The 15,659-nt window shown below is 47.8% G+C and overlaps 1 protein-coding gene across 1 annotated transcript in view; it reads right to left on the bottom strand.

Moving 5' to 3' along the window:
- Positions 1-15,659, bottom strand: part of LOC103744620 (carcinoembryonic antigen-related cell adhesion molecule 1) — a 49,920-nt gene that overhangs the window by 12,539 nt on the left and 21,722 nt on the right. The window contains exons 10-14 of the mRNA XM_029570052.1: positions 8,674-8,812; positions 7,460-7,819; positions 3,768-4,046; positions 3,033-3,287; positions 1,367-1,642 (exon numbers count right to left, since the gene is read on the bottom strand). Coding sequence (XP_029425912.1) covers positions 1,367-1,642; positions 3,033-3,287; positions 3,768-4,046; positions 7,460-7,819; positions 8,674-8,812 — 1,309 coding nt within the window. The remainder of the gene's footprint in view (positions 1-1,366; positions 1,643-3,032; positions 3,288-3,767; positions 4,047-7,459; positions 7,820-8,673; positions 8,813-15,659) is intronic.

Raw genomic sequence — 15,659 nt, 5'->3', positions numbered from 1 at the left:
AAATTAGGGTGAAAACCTCATGAAATTGGATTTGGCAATGATTTCTTTGCTATGGCCCCAAATGCATCACCAACAACAAAATAGATAAATTGGACATTAGCAAAATTGAAAACGTTGCCCTCTCTCTCTCTCCCTCCTCTCTCTCTCTCTCTCTCTCTCTCTCTCTCTCACACACACACACACACACACACACACACACACGTATGAATTGAAAGAATCTGTTGAAGAGGTTGCTAAACCCCTATGGTCATTGTCTTTTTTTCACAACAGCCAAGACAGAGACTAAATGTCTATCAGTGATGAATGGTAAAGGAAACGTGGCATCTATACACACTGCAGGGCAGCTGAACCTTTAAAAAGAAGGCGGTTCTGTCACTGGGATTACGTGAAGGAACCTGGAGGATACGATGCTAAGTGAAATCAGCCATGCACAGGGAGGAGCACTGCAGGGTCTCTCTCACATGTGGAACCTAAAAGTTACAGTTCTATGAAGAAGAGAGCAGAATGTGGGTACCAGAGACTGAGTGGCAGGCAGGAGGGAGTGGGACAGTGGTCACAGGGTGCAATGCTCCAGATAGACAAGGAGGCAAGTTTTAAGAGAGAGGACGCAGCAGGAGATTTTAGTCAGGAATGATGTATATTTCAGAGTAGCTAAAAGTAAATTTAAAATTCTTACCATAAAGTGACAGATAAGGGAAGTAATGACTATGTTAATTAGCTTGATTTAATCACTCCAAATTGTATACAGATATCAAACACTATGTTGAGTTCCCCCAAATGTATGCAATTATGTCAATTTAAAAACTATTAATAATAATAAACAAAAGGCTTAACCAAGAAAGTGAAAACACCACTGTTAGAATGGCAGGAAATAATTGCAAATAAAATGTCTGCTAAGAGGTTAATGTCCAGAATAGATAAGAAACTACTGTAACTCAACAACAGTAGCAAAAACAACCACCAAAACCAAACAGCCCATTAAAAGTAAGGAAAGGACTTGAATAGATACTTTCCAAAAATATATGTGAATAGCCAATAAGCACATGAAAAGATGTTCAACCTTACTCACATACCACACATATACATATATTCACTCATATACCACACATAGACAGGTAGACCAGGCTGGCCTCAGTCTCATAGAGCCCTCCCTGCCTCTGCTTCCGAGTGCTAGGGTAAAAGGTGTGCACCACCAGCTCTGGCATCGCTTGCCCCATTTTTATCCTAGGCCTACATGCATTCATCACTGTGTTAGATGTATTTGTGGCTAAATTTGTAGCTTTCTCTTGTAATTTTTATCTATTTTGCACACCATTGATAAAGAATTCCACCTCTCTGGTATAGGAAGAGAGAAGAGGTCACTCACTGTTTACTATCAGGCTGATGGAGGAACTCTTCTTGGAACTGACTAGGTTGGAGACCTCACACTGATACTCCCCAGCATCTTCCCCCTCCACAGGATCTATGCTGAGTCTACTGTTGTTCTCAGACAGCATCATCCTGTCAGTGAGCTTCAGATTCTGGTTATTGAAGATCCACTGGATGGAGATTTCAGAGTCCCCTGAGACACAGGTGAAGACCACAGAGTCCTTTTCTTTGACTGTGTCGTTGGTGACTCTGATGGAGGGTTGTGAAACTGGCTCTGTGGAGAAACAGAGGAGGAGACCAACTGAGAGCAGATCTCAGCTAGCTCCCAGGGCACACGGTGTAAAGTGTGAGGTGGCCCAGAGCCTCTACAAGGTCGCAAGTCTCGCTCAGGGTACAATCCAATCTGTGAAGACAGAGCTGCAACTTCCTCTGACCTAATCACCTAGCGTGACCCCTGACCCAGAACATCTTTGTAGATTCCACACCAGGAACCTCTTCTCAGCCCATGTATCCAGAAACCTCATCTTCAGGTGGAATCCTTTTTCCTTTGACTTTTGTACAAACTATTTCTGGTACTTTCTGGGAGCATGAGCAGGCCCCTCCATTATAAAGTAACTTTCTGCTTCCTTTTCATTTAAATAATTTGTCATGGAATTAGGATGGCAACTTAACATATTGAGGCCTAGACTTTAGGGTTGGGAGAAAGCTCAAAGTAAAGATTTTTCTGTTTTCAAGAGTTTTATTTGCTAGCTTATGGTTAAATATCACCTTAAAAGAAACTGAATGGTCCCTGTCTTAAAAAGACGGACACTCTGGTCGTCACTACAGATAACATTTGGCACTTCCCTTTCCCTCCTCCACACAGACAGTCGACGTGAGCTTCCTGTTCTCCAAGTGACTGGCCCTCACTGTTCTCTGTGGCCATCACATATGTTGCTGTCCACAGCCTCCCTCTGCTGGGTCTGCAGAGCCAACACTCACCTCAGTCATCGACCCTGAGGTTCACTTTTCCCACCGACCCCAGGGATGCTCTGTCGGCCATCAGTGACAGGTTTTCTTTTTTTAACTTTGAGAAGAAGGAAACTTGCTACATCAAACAATTAGTGACATATTTGATCCTAATTCTGGACAGGCCTCCCAGGCACCTTCACCTACCCCTTCCCAGCTCAGTGGAGTGAAAGCAAGGCCAGACCCATCGTGATAGGAGCAGAGATGGGAGCAGATCTCTGAGCTGCCTGTCCCCTATCTTTGGAGTTTTCTCCTCCCATTTAGATAAAACCAATGTTTTCCAAAATCTAGGTATTCCTTCAGCGGCACAGAGGTCAGAAAAAGAAAAGTGAGGGGACAGGATGCCACGAGTTCCAAAGAAATCATCTTGACTTTAAGGACCCTACCTCCCCCTTGGAAGTCGCCCCCACAAATGAAGGATTTCCCTGGGCTGGGAGAACCTCCTCCTCACATTCCAGGCCCATTCCCAGTCAGCCAGCAGAAATCAGAGAAGCCTGAAGGGAAGAGGAGACGCAGGACGCAGTGAGACTCTCAGAGGAAGATTGGAATTTGCTTTTGCCCATGATCACAGGCTGGAAATTAACTTCTGCATCTTTCCAGAAAAACCAAAAGTCTCCACCAAAAGCTTGGTGCAGTTTTCTCAGGGATCCACTTACCGAGGACTGTAACATTCTTGACTGTGGTCCTATTCAGGCCAGTGGCAGAGTTATAGACGAGGCAGGCATAAGATCCGCTATGGTTAGTAGTGATGTTGGGGATAAAGAGTTCTTGTGAGGATGGCTGGGGCTTCTCATTGATAAGCCAAGAATACTGTGCAGGTGGGTTAGAGGTTGCATGGCAGGAGAGGCTGAGGTTTGTCCCTGAGCGGAAATATGAGTCTGGGGGGGATATGGTGGGGGCATCCGGGCCATCTGGAGCAAACAGAATAAAGCCACATGTGATATCATGAGAGGGAAGTGCAGCTCCTCCTCTGTAGGTCATAGTATGTCTCTGAGCTATGTTATAAGCACTGTTAACTAGGTCCCAACCAGGGCTAGGGATGTAGCATAGTAGAATACTTGTTTAGCGTGCACATGGCCTTGAGTTCCATCACCAGTACAAAATACACTAGAAAGTCCCAGCTTCTCATGTGCTTACTGAGCCTTAGTTGGAGATATCCCTGTTTCTCCATTACAGGTGGTAACCCTGAGTCTCTCCAGACGGGTTAAGTCCCTTCACCTAGTTCTTAACTCAAGGCTGATTCTTAGTTCTTGGGTCTGGCTGAATAGGCTTTGCATAGGACAAGATACCATGGTGTCCATCTGCATCGTGAACCCCAGTGGGACTGAGTGGCCTGGCTCTAGCTCTGAGTATCTGGCAGTTGCAGCCATGACAGAATAGAAGTTACTCACAGGTAACATTCAGGTAGAATGCGTCACTTCGGTTGGCACTCACTAGGTTCGAGGTTTCACACTCATAGGGTCCTGTGTCATTCCTCGTGACACTGAGTAAAGTGAGAGTCCTGTTGCCCTCGGACAGCTCCAGCCTGTCACCCTCTGAGAGGCTCTGACCATTTATCCACCACAGGTAGGTTGTGTTCTGAGTCCCAGGTTCACACGTTAATGCTACAGAGTCCTCACCCTCCACGGGGCTGGAGTTGTTGCTTGTGATGTAAGGCTTGGATAACAGTGCTGTGCAGACAACAGAAAGAAGATTTCCCTGTGTTTCCCTGTTTGGTACCTTTGATCATTGCACAGGAATCTTCCCACCAGAGTTGACCTTTCTCACCTCTCTGACTACCATAGTCCTTAAGAAACCAGGAAGGAGGTGAATCACAGGCAGTTGGAGGACAAGGCTCAGAGATGGTAGACTGTGTGGGGGAGAAGCACAGACTCCCACCTGGGATCTAAGTGTAGTGTTTGCTGATAGACAGGCCTAAGACCCAGAGGCAGAGACCCCATCACCCCTTGTGGTCCTTACTGACTCCCTGCATGCTTTGCACCGTGAGGTGCTGAGTCCCTCCAGCTGCACTGACCTCCACTGCAGGAGGAATGTGTCCTCCAAGGCTTGGCTTTGCAAGGCTGTCCTACAAGTGTGTCACGATGAGACTTCCCATTGTGCTTAAACCCTGAGAAAACCCACAGCCTGTCCTGAGGACTTAATGTGTGAACAGAAATCACACACAGGAGACCAGGATCAACAGGCCTGGCACTCAGATCAAGGGTCAGGCAGGGCCATGAGGCGGGCCATTCTTCTCAGGAATTTGATGGTGACTGATATGACAGTTTAAAAGACAAAGCATGAGTCCAAGGAATGATCCCCAAGAGTGAAGGCCACAGACAGAACTGTGTTCTTATCCTTGTGTTTTAATGTCCTTTCTCAAACAGATGAGGATCATGTAGAGATCTTAAATGAAATGCAGGAGGATGCCTTCAAATGCAGGTCTACTTGGAAGAAGACAGGAGACAGAAGATGCTGTAACTCTGGCCTGGGAGCCAGGTGTGGTTGACAGATCTGGGATAGGAATTTCTGTTGATAACTCTATTCCATGTGGGAAAACTGTTATCAATACCCAGGGTCTAAAACCAATTCCTGAAAGGGGTATTTCTCTAGGGAATGTGACAAGGCCATCAGCTGAGCAGAGTGCTTCATGGTCACATGATGATCAAAGTAGATGCTAAAGTTGATTTGAAATCAGTGACTCCCTGAGCAGAGACCTGTGAGTCCTGTTGGGGACAGAACTGCTCAGAGGGTGAGTGTGAGGTTTCTGTGTTATATAAGAGGAGAAACCAGGCATGATGGAGCACTCCTCTAATCCCTGCACTCTGGAGGTAGAGGCAAAAGGATCTATGTAAGTTGGAGACCAACTTGGTCTGCAATAGTGAGTTCCAGACCAAGTAGGGCTACATAGTGAGTCTCGTCCCCTCCCCAAAATATGGGGGGACAATCGTAGATTTGTAGCAATGGTAGACATCATGTGAGTACCTTTAAAAGAAATCTCTGCCCCCAATTCTATAACAAAGTGGGAAGGAGTCTGGCGCAGGTATGAGATGCTCTTCCTTTCCTTGGACCCCAGGAACCATAAAGTGAGTTTTATCAAATCCTTCCAAATTAGACATTCTAACTGACTTCATCAAGACTGGAGTATGTCACTGTGTGAGAGGACACAGCTTGTGACTATATGTGACACGGGTGGGTGTAGAAGGAGCATTAGCCCATCCGGTATCTGTGGAGCCACTGGAGGAATGGGGACAACAGTGGGAGGAGGATGGAGTCATAAGTGAGAAGGGGAAGGAGGCAGGGGCTTGGGGGCTGGTAGCGCTGTCCTTCCCTTAGCCCCTGGGATTTCAGGATAGAGAGGAGGTGGAGGAGACACTTCGCCTGCCCTCTGGACTTACTCCACATGTCAGCATTGCCAAATTAAAGAGCCCTGGACACAGACACAAAGGCGGGGAAGGACCAATAAAGGCCACAAACGTCCATGACATTAACATTGGGGCTAAAATGACTTCCAAGACCCCAGGGACTCACCCACATGGCTGACTCAGAACTAAACCAGTGTCACTGTGACCACACCTGCACATCCCAGCAGCCCCAGGGTCATCATGACTGTGCTTCCTCAGGTGGCTATGAGCAGGTGGTGGAAGGATTGATCAAGAATCTCAGCTTCCAGGACGGACAGGGAGCAGGTGAGGCCAGACCTCCTGGGACTCTGCACATAAGTCCCAATACCTGGCTCTCCATCGACCATTCATTCATTGTCCACTCTATCATTCATTCATCCATCTTCTACTCTATTATTCATTCATTCATTCATTCATTCATTCCTTTCTTCCTCACAACAAAATATTGGAAGTTGGCTACATGTTGTTCTCCGTGCCGACTGCAAGGTCTAATGAGAGACAGCACAGTCCTCTCCTTTACCCTCCAGTACAGTGACAGCAGCCCACCAGGAAACCTACGACTTCCAGTCCAGTGAGTGGGGGTGTGGGTTGGGAAGACCTGGAATTCTGTTTAAACGGGTGATTTGGTTCTAGTCAGTTGTTAGGGTAATTATTAATTTGCTTTCACTTTCTGGACCAGAGACCCCCTCTGAGCTGCCAATGCCTAAGATTAAAGTATCTGAACCCACAAGTGTTCTCTAGTCCATAGACACCTAATAAGGCCTCCAGGGTGGAGACGTTGGGGCTATGGTTGTAGGCAGACATTTTGGCTCTGGATCTGCCACCGACAGCCTGTGTGACCCTGATTCAGACACGGTACTTCCTGTGTCTCAGTTTCCCTACAGTAGGATACATGGGAAATGGTAATTGCCTGTCTGTAGGTAACCTTAAATATTAACACTGACCTGACCTTGGGACGGCCAGCTGCCCACATCAGCAGCACCTATTGCTGTCTGCCTGCAAGAGAGAACTCCTTGGGCTGGACCCTGAGCACACAGAGCTCCAGGTGGACCTTTATCCTCTGCTCCTCCCCTTGGGGACACTGATCTTCCTGTGGAGTCTCATAAGCTCATCACGGCACTTGTCTAGTGGCCTGGGCACTTGTCCTCTGTTCTCTGTTCTGAGACTCAGGAGGAGATGCCCAGGTGACCGAGCCTAGATGTGGCTCTCAGGACAGTGCACTGAGTGAACCCACGGGCCATGACACTCACACAGCCAACAAATCATTGTTCACTTTCAGCTAGAACAGCAGGTCAAAATCCATCCCTGTCCCCAGGCTCCCCAGATCACCTGGAGTCAGGAGTCTGGGAGAGAGGGCTGGAGCCAGGGCATCCTGGTGCTCACCTCTCAGTGAGGATCCCTGGTTTCCTTAACCAGGCCCTGCCTGAGTCTCACAGGGGCCTTCTCAGGATCAAATTCACGTTGAAGGCCCCAAGAGTCTGTGCTGAGTCTGATCCCTCTGTTTGGGTTTCTCTCTGCAGGGTGGACTCAGCTGAGGGATTCTGATCTATTACAGAGTTTGTCTCAACTGTGTATGTCTTGCACTAAATTCTCAAACCACTCATAGTGACAAAATACAGAGGAGAGTTACGCACTACCTAGGCAGACAGTCGTGTACGGATTAACCCCCCATCACCCAGAGGTCACAGAGAATCACTCACGGTGTACGTAGAGCTGAACAGACGTGTCTTTCTTATTGCCACGGCTATCGAGGCTCTGTAACGTGTAGACTCCTGTGTCGTTCTGCTTGACGTTCTCGATCAGCAGAGATCCATTGCGGAATATGGTTTCTCTTCTGCTGTGTGCAAGCCCTTCCACAGATTCATTAGTGCTTAATAAATATCGTGCAATTTCATAGTCATCGGTTGTAGTTATGCCTTTGTACCAGTAAATGATGTTAAGATTCTCAGGCAGGTTGTGGACAAGTAGAAGAACATTCTTCCCTTCAGCAACGAGGGGTGGCACCAGATCAATAGTGGCTTGAGCAGAGGTCGGGGAGCTCCAGAAGGTGAACAGTGAGGCTAGGAGCGAAGAAAGACAAAGCCATCAGTATTGGGAGCTTGTATTTGTTAGAAAGATGGGGCCCTCGTCCTGTGAAGATATGTTCCTCCCTCTTTGTGTGTGTGTGTGTGTGTCTGTTTGTGTGTGTGTGTGAGTGTGTGTGTGTGTGTGTGTCCTCCTGAGCGGAGGTCAGCAGCACGGCCTCCATTAGCTCAATGTCCTGAACTTGTCACTTCCCCTATGGAACATTCTTCCTCAGGGCTCACCCCTCACGGCCCTCAGATCCCTGCTCACTCTCACAGGTCTGGGGGAGGGTACAGGGCACGCCTTCCCTGACCTCCCCTAGGGACCCTGAATTTTCAGTTTCTGACCCTCTCTGCTGTTTCCTTGGTGGCTCTTGTCAATCCCCCATCATCACCTTCTAGAAGTCCTTGCTGGTCTGTTCCCTAGTCCCCTAGGATGAGGGTTGTGTGAGGTCTAGTCTGTTCTTTGTTTAAGCCCCACTGCCTGGAACAGGCTTAGATGCCTGTTGATGAATGAATATATGTTCCAGGCCCTGCGTGTACAGAGGCTTATTTATGAATTTCTTCCATTGGTAGCTAAGAACAATGTTTAATACCCATCTCGGGGTTATTGGAGAATCATTCTGACACTGTTGGGAACGTCTGTCTTCAGCATATAGTGCTCAGTGGTGATTAGCTTAGAACAGGATCACTTGAGTGTCTCCTCCCCCTTACTAATCCCTGTACACTGAGACCTTCTAGTTGCTGAGACTCTGTCCCTCGTAGTGTCCCCTCTCAGGTTCTGTTCTTCCCTTGGCGACCCCAACCAGTGTCTGTGCCTCCCTCCCATGCCCAGGGAATGGGCCCCTCACCTGTGAACAGCAGCCGCTGCCAACAGATACTCCCAGTGCGTGGAGGGGCAGAGAGGGGCTCCGTGGTCAGGGCTGCTCTGTCCTCCCTCTGTGGAGAAGAGCTTCGGCCCCAGCACTGCTCCCCAGCCCTGCTGCTGTGCTGTCAGCTCTGCTGTCCTTCCTCCCTAGACCTCAGCCTCCTCCCAGGCAGAAGCCCCTCCCAGAGTCACATGGGCTGAGGGCTGAGGGCGGGGTCCGTGTCCAGCACACAGCTCTGTCCCTCCTCTCTCAGAGCTGCCAGCCTCCTTCTGCCCTGTGTCTCCTCAATGGTTCAGTCCTCTAGAGCACACTTAGACACCAAGGCTGACAGGGATCCCTTCCCTGAGAAAACAGCAGCTCACCCAGGGCTGACGTCTGCTGTGTCCTGGCCTTGGTCTGACAGCACCGAGGGGGAGCCCTGCCCTCCAAATCCACGTTGTGAAGTGCAGCTGAGCACCCAGGCTTCCCTCAGTTCTCTGGGAAGGTGGGATTTACTCCCTGCAGGAGGTGACAGAGCTGTCTCTGGAGCTGGAAAGTGAGACGCTGAGTGATGACTAGTGGAGGGGAGGGGGGAGCCAATCCTTGTCACTAGTGTCCAGTCTGGACTCTCTCTGATCCAAGGACGGAGGCCCAGGAGCAGTTGTCTCAGGCGTTTCTTTTCCTGGTGTGCAGGAGGAGGTGACCTGTGTGTCCTGGAAAGAGGACTGTGGGCTCCACCATGCTATGCAGGGTTCAGGGAGACCCTCCAGCTCCCTGTGCAGGCTGAGCTGGGGCCCATGTCTCCTGTGACCTTTCTGGGATGCCTCTGCCCTCTGCCTCAGCCACTCCATTAGTGTCAATCTTCTCTTTACCCAATGGTGATGTCAGGAGGGAGAGGACTACACAGCATCTCCTCACGGAGTAATGTGCTCAGAGACACAGGAATTAGCTGGTAGGTCAGAGCAGGATTAAGGGAAGGGTTCTCTAGATCTGCTGGGACAGGGTTAGAAACCAGATTCTGTAAGATCAGTTCTTGTCTCATGGAAGTGATTCTGCATAGTAATTATGTGTTGTGATGTCGCCCTCTGGCGATCACTAGGAGATCTGCAGCTCATGTTTAGGGTTGTGGTAGAGATGATGACCATTCAGTCCCTAATGCTGTTGAACTAGCCTCGTACTTGGACACAGGTGAGCTTTAACTTCCAAGCAACAGGGCTAGTCATCCTGTTCACTATGGCTGCCTAGGCTTTCACAGCCCCATCCAGTGTAGAATGAGTCTAGGGAGAGTTCAGGTTTCTGGGGAGAGTGCATCCAGAGAACAAGGAGCCTCTGGAGGAGCCATGTGCCTCCAAAGATTCAAGGAAAGTCCTGGGACGGTCTCTTAAGACTCTAGGGAGAGGATACCAGCATGGGCACAGTGCCTGCCCATCCTGTCTCTGGTCCATCTCTTCTCCCTAAACCCTTGTATTCTTTGCCCAAAGAATTCTGAGGGGTCTGCATAAAGGACACTATCTGACCTTAATGGATGTGTTTTATCCTCTTCCCTAAACACCGTTTTAAATTTTACAGTATTCACAACAAAAGTGCTAGCATAGCCTGTTAAGCATACAAATAAATACCATTAGTTATGGCAAGTTGTGCGGCTACCACACCTATTTCCAGATTTTATCACCTGAAATAAGCTGTCACCGTTGTGATATAACTCCTTATGACCCTCATCCCCTGCTGACCTCTAATCTACTTCCTTTCCCTAGGAATTGGTCAATTCTTGGTACTTTCTAAAAATGAGCTTTGCTCACCTAAGCCTTTAAATAATGTTTAAATTTTATGTACATGAATGTATTACCTGCATGTATGTAAGTGCTCCTGTGTCATGCATAGAGATCAGAAGAGGACACTGGATCCTCTGGAAGTGGAGTTACAGACAGTTGTTAGCTGCCATGTGGGTGTTGGGATTTTAACTCAGGTCCTCTACAAGAGCAGCCAGAGCTCTTGATCTCCTAGCCAACTCTCCAGCCCCTAACCTAAGCCTTTTTATTTCTTAGTACTAATATTTTAGGTTTACCTATTGAAGAGCTGTGGCAACTCCATTTTAAAACCAACCTACACCCCAGTTGAATCTCTCCAGTAAGAGCGAGTAGTTCCCAGAATACCCAGAGACCAACTGCCACAAACGGTCAAAACTGCCTCCCAACCACAAACGGTCAAAATAGCCTGACAAACAACCAATCACCTACGGCCCCATACATTCATGCCACCATGACGTAAGGCTGTGATGGGCCCCCTATAAAAGGCCAGCCCAAACGATGGACTGGGCCTTCTCATAGAGCTGGGGCACCAGTCTCTGTGTTAAGGGCCCTACGGCGGTTTGTACTTTTGTTCAATAAACCTTGCTTTTGCAGTTTTGGAAGTGTCGGGCAGTCGCTGGTCTCTTTGGGTCCTGAGGCTGAAATATAACACTATGTAGGAGCCTGCGTCAGAACTTCAGTTTATTTTATGCTGTATTTATTATTGTTATTGTTTTTCTTATTTCTCTTCCTAAAGAGGACACCCACTCTGCAGCCCAGGCTGGCCTCTCAGGATTAGAAATATCCTACCCCAGGTTCCTAAATGCTGGGATTGCAGGTGTGAGCCATCCCATCTGGCTCCAGAACTTTGCCTTTTTAGCTGTTTGATATCGCGGTGTACCGCATGCCACATTTATCTGTGTTCACCTGTCCGTGGACATGAGTTGTTTCCATTGATTGCCTCTTGTGCTGCTGCTGGAAACTCCCTGAGCCTCTTTCCCATCAGGGTGTGTGCCCAGCTGGGGGAGTGCAGGGTCACATGACAGTTCCCTTAGGCTCTGTTTGAAGCTAAGTGTTTGCTGTGGCCTAGCCACCTCGTCCATCCTTGTGTACTGGGCAGCATGGTGTTAACCAAGACAACTTGTCACCTGGCATTAAGCAGCATATTAGCCCAAAGCCAAGACCCAGGGTCGTCTTGTTCCTCATTGATTTGGAGCAGTGCTGTACCGAGGTTGTCAGTTTGCTCCCAGAGGTTGACCTGCCTTTCTCTGACCACACGCCTGTGGGACTGCAGCTGCTGCTTGGCTCATTTAGAAACATAAGGCACCCATTGAAAAAGAGGTCCTGGCCAGTGGGACCTGCCAGAGTGTCCATACCTTCTCATCCCCAACAGCATTGGAACCAGCCACCATGAACTGTCCCGTAGCCTACACTGGTTCTCACATCCGTCAAAAAGCTTCTACTATCTGATGCCTTTGATGGGTACTGGCCTTTTCACACGCTTTCACACTCAAACTGAACCAGCATTTCTTCGTGGTCTTGAGCCTACTGGTCTCCAGGCTGTAACTGTACTTGGGGTTCTCCTGGGCGTCCAGTTTGCTGACCCACTGTGATTATCTTTGAGACATATCAACTCCCATGATCATGTGTGAGAATCCCTTCTAACACATCTCTCTTTGCACACACATTCGCATGGATCTGGGACTGTGGGGCCTGCTTCTCTGGAGAAGCCTGACTAAACACTCGAGTTCCGAAGTTTAAGAATATTGCAGAGAAATGAAAAGTATTTTACCAGCCATTCCTGGGCCTGCCTTGACTCGAGGCAGCTTTAAGGATGATGCTTATCTTAGGCACCTTTCATCTCCTGAGTCGGTCTGAACTTTCCTCCTTTTTCATGGTCTCACATAGGTTTTGATGCTGAGCTTACTTAGCCCTGCACTGTAACATCTGTCCAGGCCGGCCTGGTACCTCATTGGAGGACCCAGTGTTCCTCGATTTGAGTCTTTTTCTCAGCCCTACATCACCAGACTTCTCAATTATCTCAACACGGAGTGGGGGAAGTCATTTGACTGTCCTGAGGATTCATATGGACTTGACGGTTCTTTAATCTCACAATCATTTGCTAAATGAATTTTATTAAATACCAAGTACTTGAATAAAGTGGGATGGCATTTTTAGGCAGGGTGACAGACGGCGTCTTTGAGTCACTGTCCAGTGTGCGGACGGCAGAGCCTTCCTGGGGGAGCCTCAGGCTCACCACGGTGTGCACTTGCTGCTGTGGCACATTCGTCCCATTTCCGTGTCTGAAGACCCAGCTCCCAATCACAGTAACAGAGAAGCACAGCCCCAGAAGGAGCCCTGGAGATTGTAGAACCGAGACAAGGAGAGAGACAGCACACCTGCGATCCCAGAGCTCAGGAGGCTGAGGCAGAAGGATCTGGAGTCCCAGGCCAGTCTATGAAAGACGAAGATGATAGAAGACAAATATTTGCATCTCCACCAGAATTTTATAGGGGGGCAAATATTAAGTAGTCTTGAAAAGTGTATTCTAGAATCAGATGGTGTGTTAAAGATGGTGAGAAAGTCAGTAATTTCTTTGTTACTATTTCATTATTTTTGTTTTATGTGTATGAGTTTTAATACCCACATGTATGTATGTGCACCCATGTCATACAATGCCTGCCAGGGCCAGAAGAATGCATCTGGTCCCCTGGTACTGGAGTTACAGGTGGTGGCTGGCTGCCATGTGGGTGCTGGGAACCAAACCTAGGCCCTCTGGAACAACAGCCAGTGCTCTTAACTGCTGAGCCATCTCTGCAGTCCCCTAAATCAGTAATTTCAGGAGCCCCTGCCTGGGGACGAGTCCTGTGCAGGGAGGGGTTGAGAGGGCTCCATGGGCTGCATAGGCTCTGCCGCCTCTTCTGACTTCCCTCTGTGGAGAACTTTGGCTCCAGCAATGCTCCCATGGCGGCTCTGCTGCTCTTCCCTCTGATCTGAGCCTCCTCCCAAGAAGGAGCACCTCCTAGGGTGACCTGGGCTGAGGGCTGCATCTGTGTCCAGGAGGTCTCTTTGTCCCTTCTGAGCTCAGTCCTGCCTCCTGTCTGCTTGTCCTAGGGATTTTCTTACTGACTTTATCACGTGTCCCTCTGCCGCCCTCTTGCGTTTGTGTGGAGACCTGCAGGTCGTCTCAGGCCCTGCAGCAGAAATGCTGACCAGGCTCCAGTGCTGAGCTCTGCCCTGACCCGACACACAGGTGGGCGGTGAGCGCCAGGCTGGAGGGCCGGTCATCCTGGGTTCTGATCACTGTGGGTTCCGAGACCAATGACTCCATACAGTGCCGCTGAGTCTAAAGGGACCTGGCAGGTGCTGTTCGGGGGACTGCTGGTCCAGAGTCGGGAGAACTATGCACCCGGAAAACAGGTCTCAGGAGGATTCTTCTGCCCCTGAGATTTCAGAGGACAGGCCAGGGGAGGCTTCTCTGAGGTTTAAGGTAGAAGACTCCAGGCCGGCCTGTGTCTGCACAAGGCTGGTCAGACTCTTGGTTCCCAGTCTTTGGATATTTGTCCAGAAGCTCCTGAGTGGTCTGCTGAGTGTCCTGAAGACTGACAGACCAGAATGAATGTGCTGCTCCATCTTCCTCAAAGACATTTAAGTTATTGAGAGATATACATACGTACATGTACCTTGTGCTATTTTAAATTTACAAATAAAACCATTCACTCATCTTTTGAAGTTTTTTTCTTTTAATTTCAAAAAATTTAATTTAGTGTGTATATGTGTGTGCTCATATGATTGCATGTGTTTGCACACCACAGTACATGTGTGGAGGTCAGAGGCCAACTTTTGGGAATCGGTTCTCTCTTTCCACCATATGACTCCCAGCAATTGAACTCAGGTCATCAGGCTTGGAGCAAACCTGTTTTACTCTCTGAACCATCTTGACAGCTTCATCATTAAGGTTTTTTTGGTTTTTGTTTTTTCTTTTGAGACATGTCTCATGCCTTGAGGCTGGCTTTGAAGTCCTGATCCTCTTGCTGTCCCTTCTACAGTGCTTATGACACAGGAATGCACCACCACAGCAGACTCAGGGCATCTTTATGTGTTCTTGGATATTTTTTTTTATTCCAAAGAGAGGGAAACTTTAACACAATTTTCAAGAAATAACTTGAAGCAGGTTACATAAAAATATATATACCATGAAGTTTAAGGGGGAAAATAGGAATAAGAAATCAAAGACTAAAGATTTGCCAACATGGGGTCAACTTTGGTGGAATAATGAAGGTTTCCATTAGTTCTGTTCTGTTATTTATTTGTTTTGGAAAATCCTAATGAGTTTATTGGGCCTGCTAACAGAGCATGAGGGGGTGGTTTACAGAAGAGTGCCCCCCCCATTTGCAGCTTCACTAGAAAGTCAACACTGAAATATAGATCCTGTAACTTCCCAACAACCACCCAAAAAGTGAGAGAGGTGCCTCATGGCATTCTTGGCTTATATATCCTTAGCCCCTTCCCCACATACATCTAAGGTCGACTGATTGGGTGGGGGGGGTAACTGACTCCCCCATCAACTCCATGAGGAGCTTGGGAAGGAGGTGTGACTATAGCTCATCGCATAGAGGTCGGAGGACACTTATCGAAGCAATACAAAGAGCTGAAGAAGGGAATTACTATACCCAAGGAGTTGCAGAAAGAAATTCAATGAAGGTATAACTGTGGAAAACCACAGGTATATCAAGAATGTGAAAAGAAATAAAAATGACAGGATTCAATACTCATCTTTCATTAATAACTTTAAATATCAATAGACTGAACTCCCCAGTCAAAAGACATGGACTAGGTGAATGGATTAAGAAACAAAACCCATCTTTTGCTGACTGCAAGAAACACATCTCACTTTCAAAAACAGGCACTACCTTAATGTTAAAGGATGGAAAAAAATATACCAAGTGAATGGTACTAAGAAAAAAAGTAGGCATTGCAATTCTAATATCTGACAAAATAGACTTTAAAGTAAAACTAATCAGAAAAGCAGGCTACTTCATTCTAATCAAAGGAACAATAAACCAAGAAGATATTACAATCATGAACATATATTCACCAAACTCTGGTGCACCCAACTTCATAAAAACAGTACCACATGACTTTAAGATCCAGATTAATCCCAGCTCATTAATAGTAGGGGACTTCAATACCCCATTGTCT

The sequence above is a fragment of the Nannospalax galili genome, unplaced genomic scaffold (assembly GCF_000622305.1).
Source record: "Nannospalax galili isolate Female #2095 unplaced genomic scaffold, S.galili_v1.0 scaffold1623, whole genome shotgun sequence".
Taxonomy (NCBI): domain Eukaryota; kingdom Metazoa; phylum Chordata; class Mammalia; order Rodentia; family Spalacidae; genus Nannospalax; species Nannospalax galili.
This window is presented reverse-complemented; position numbering and strand designations above follow the sequence as displayed.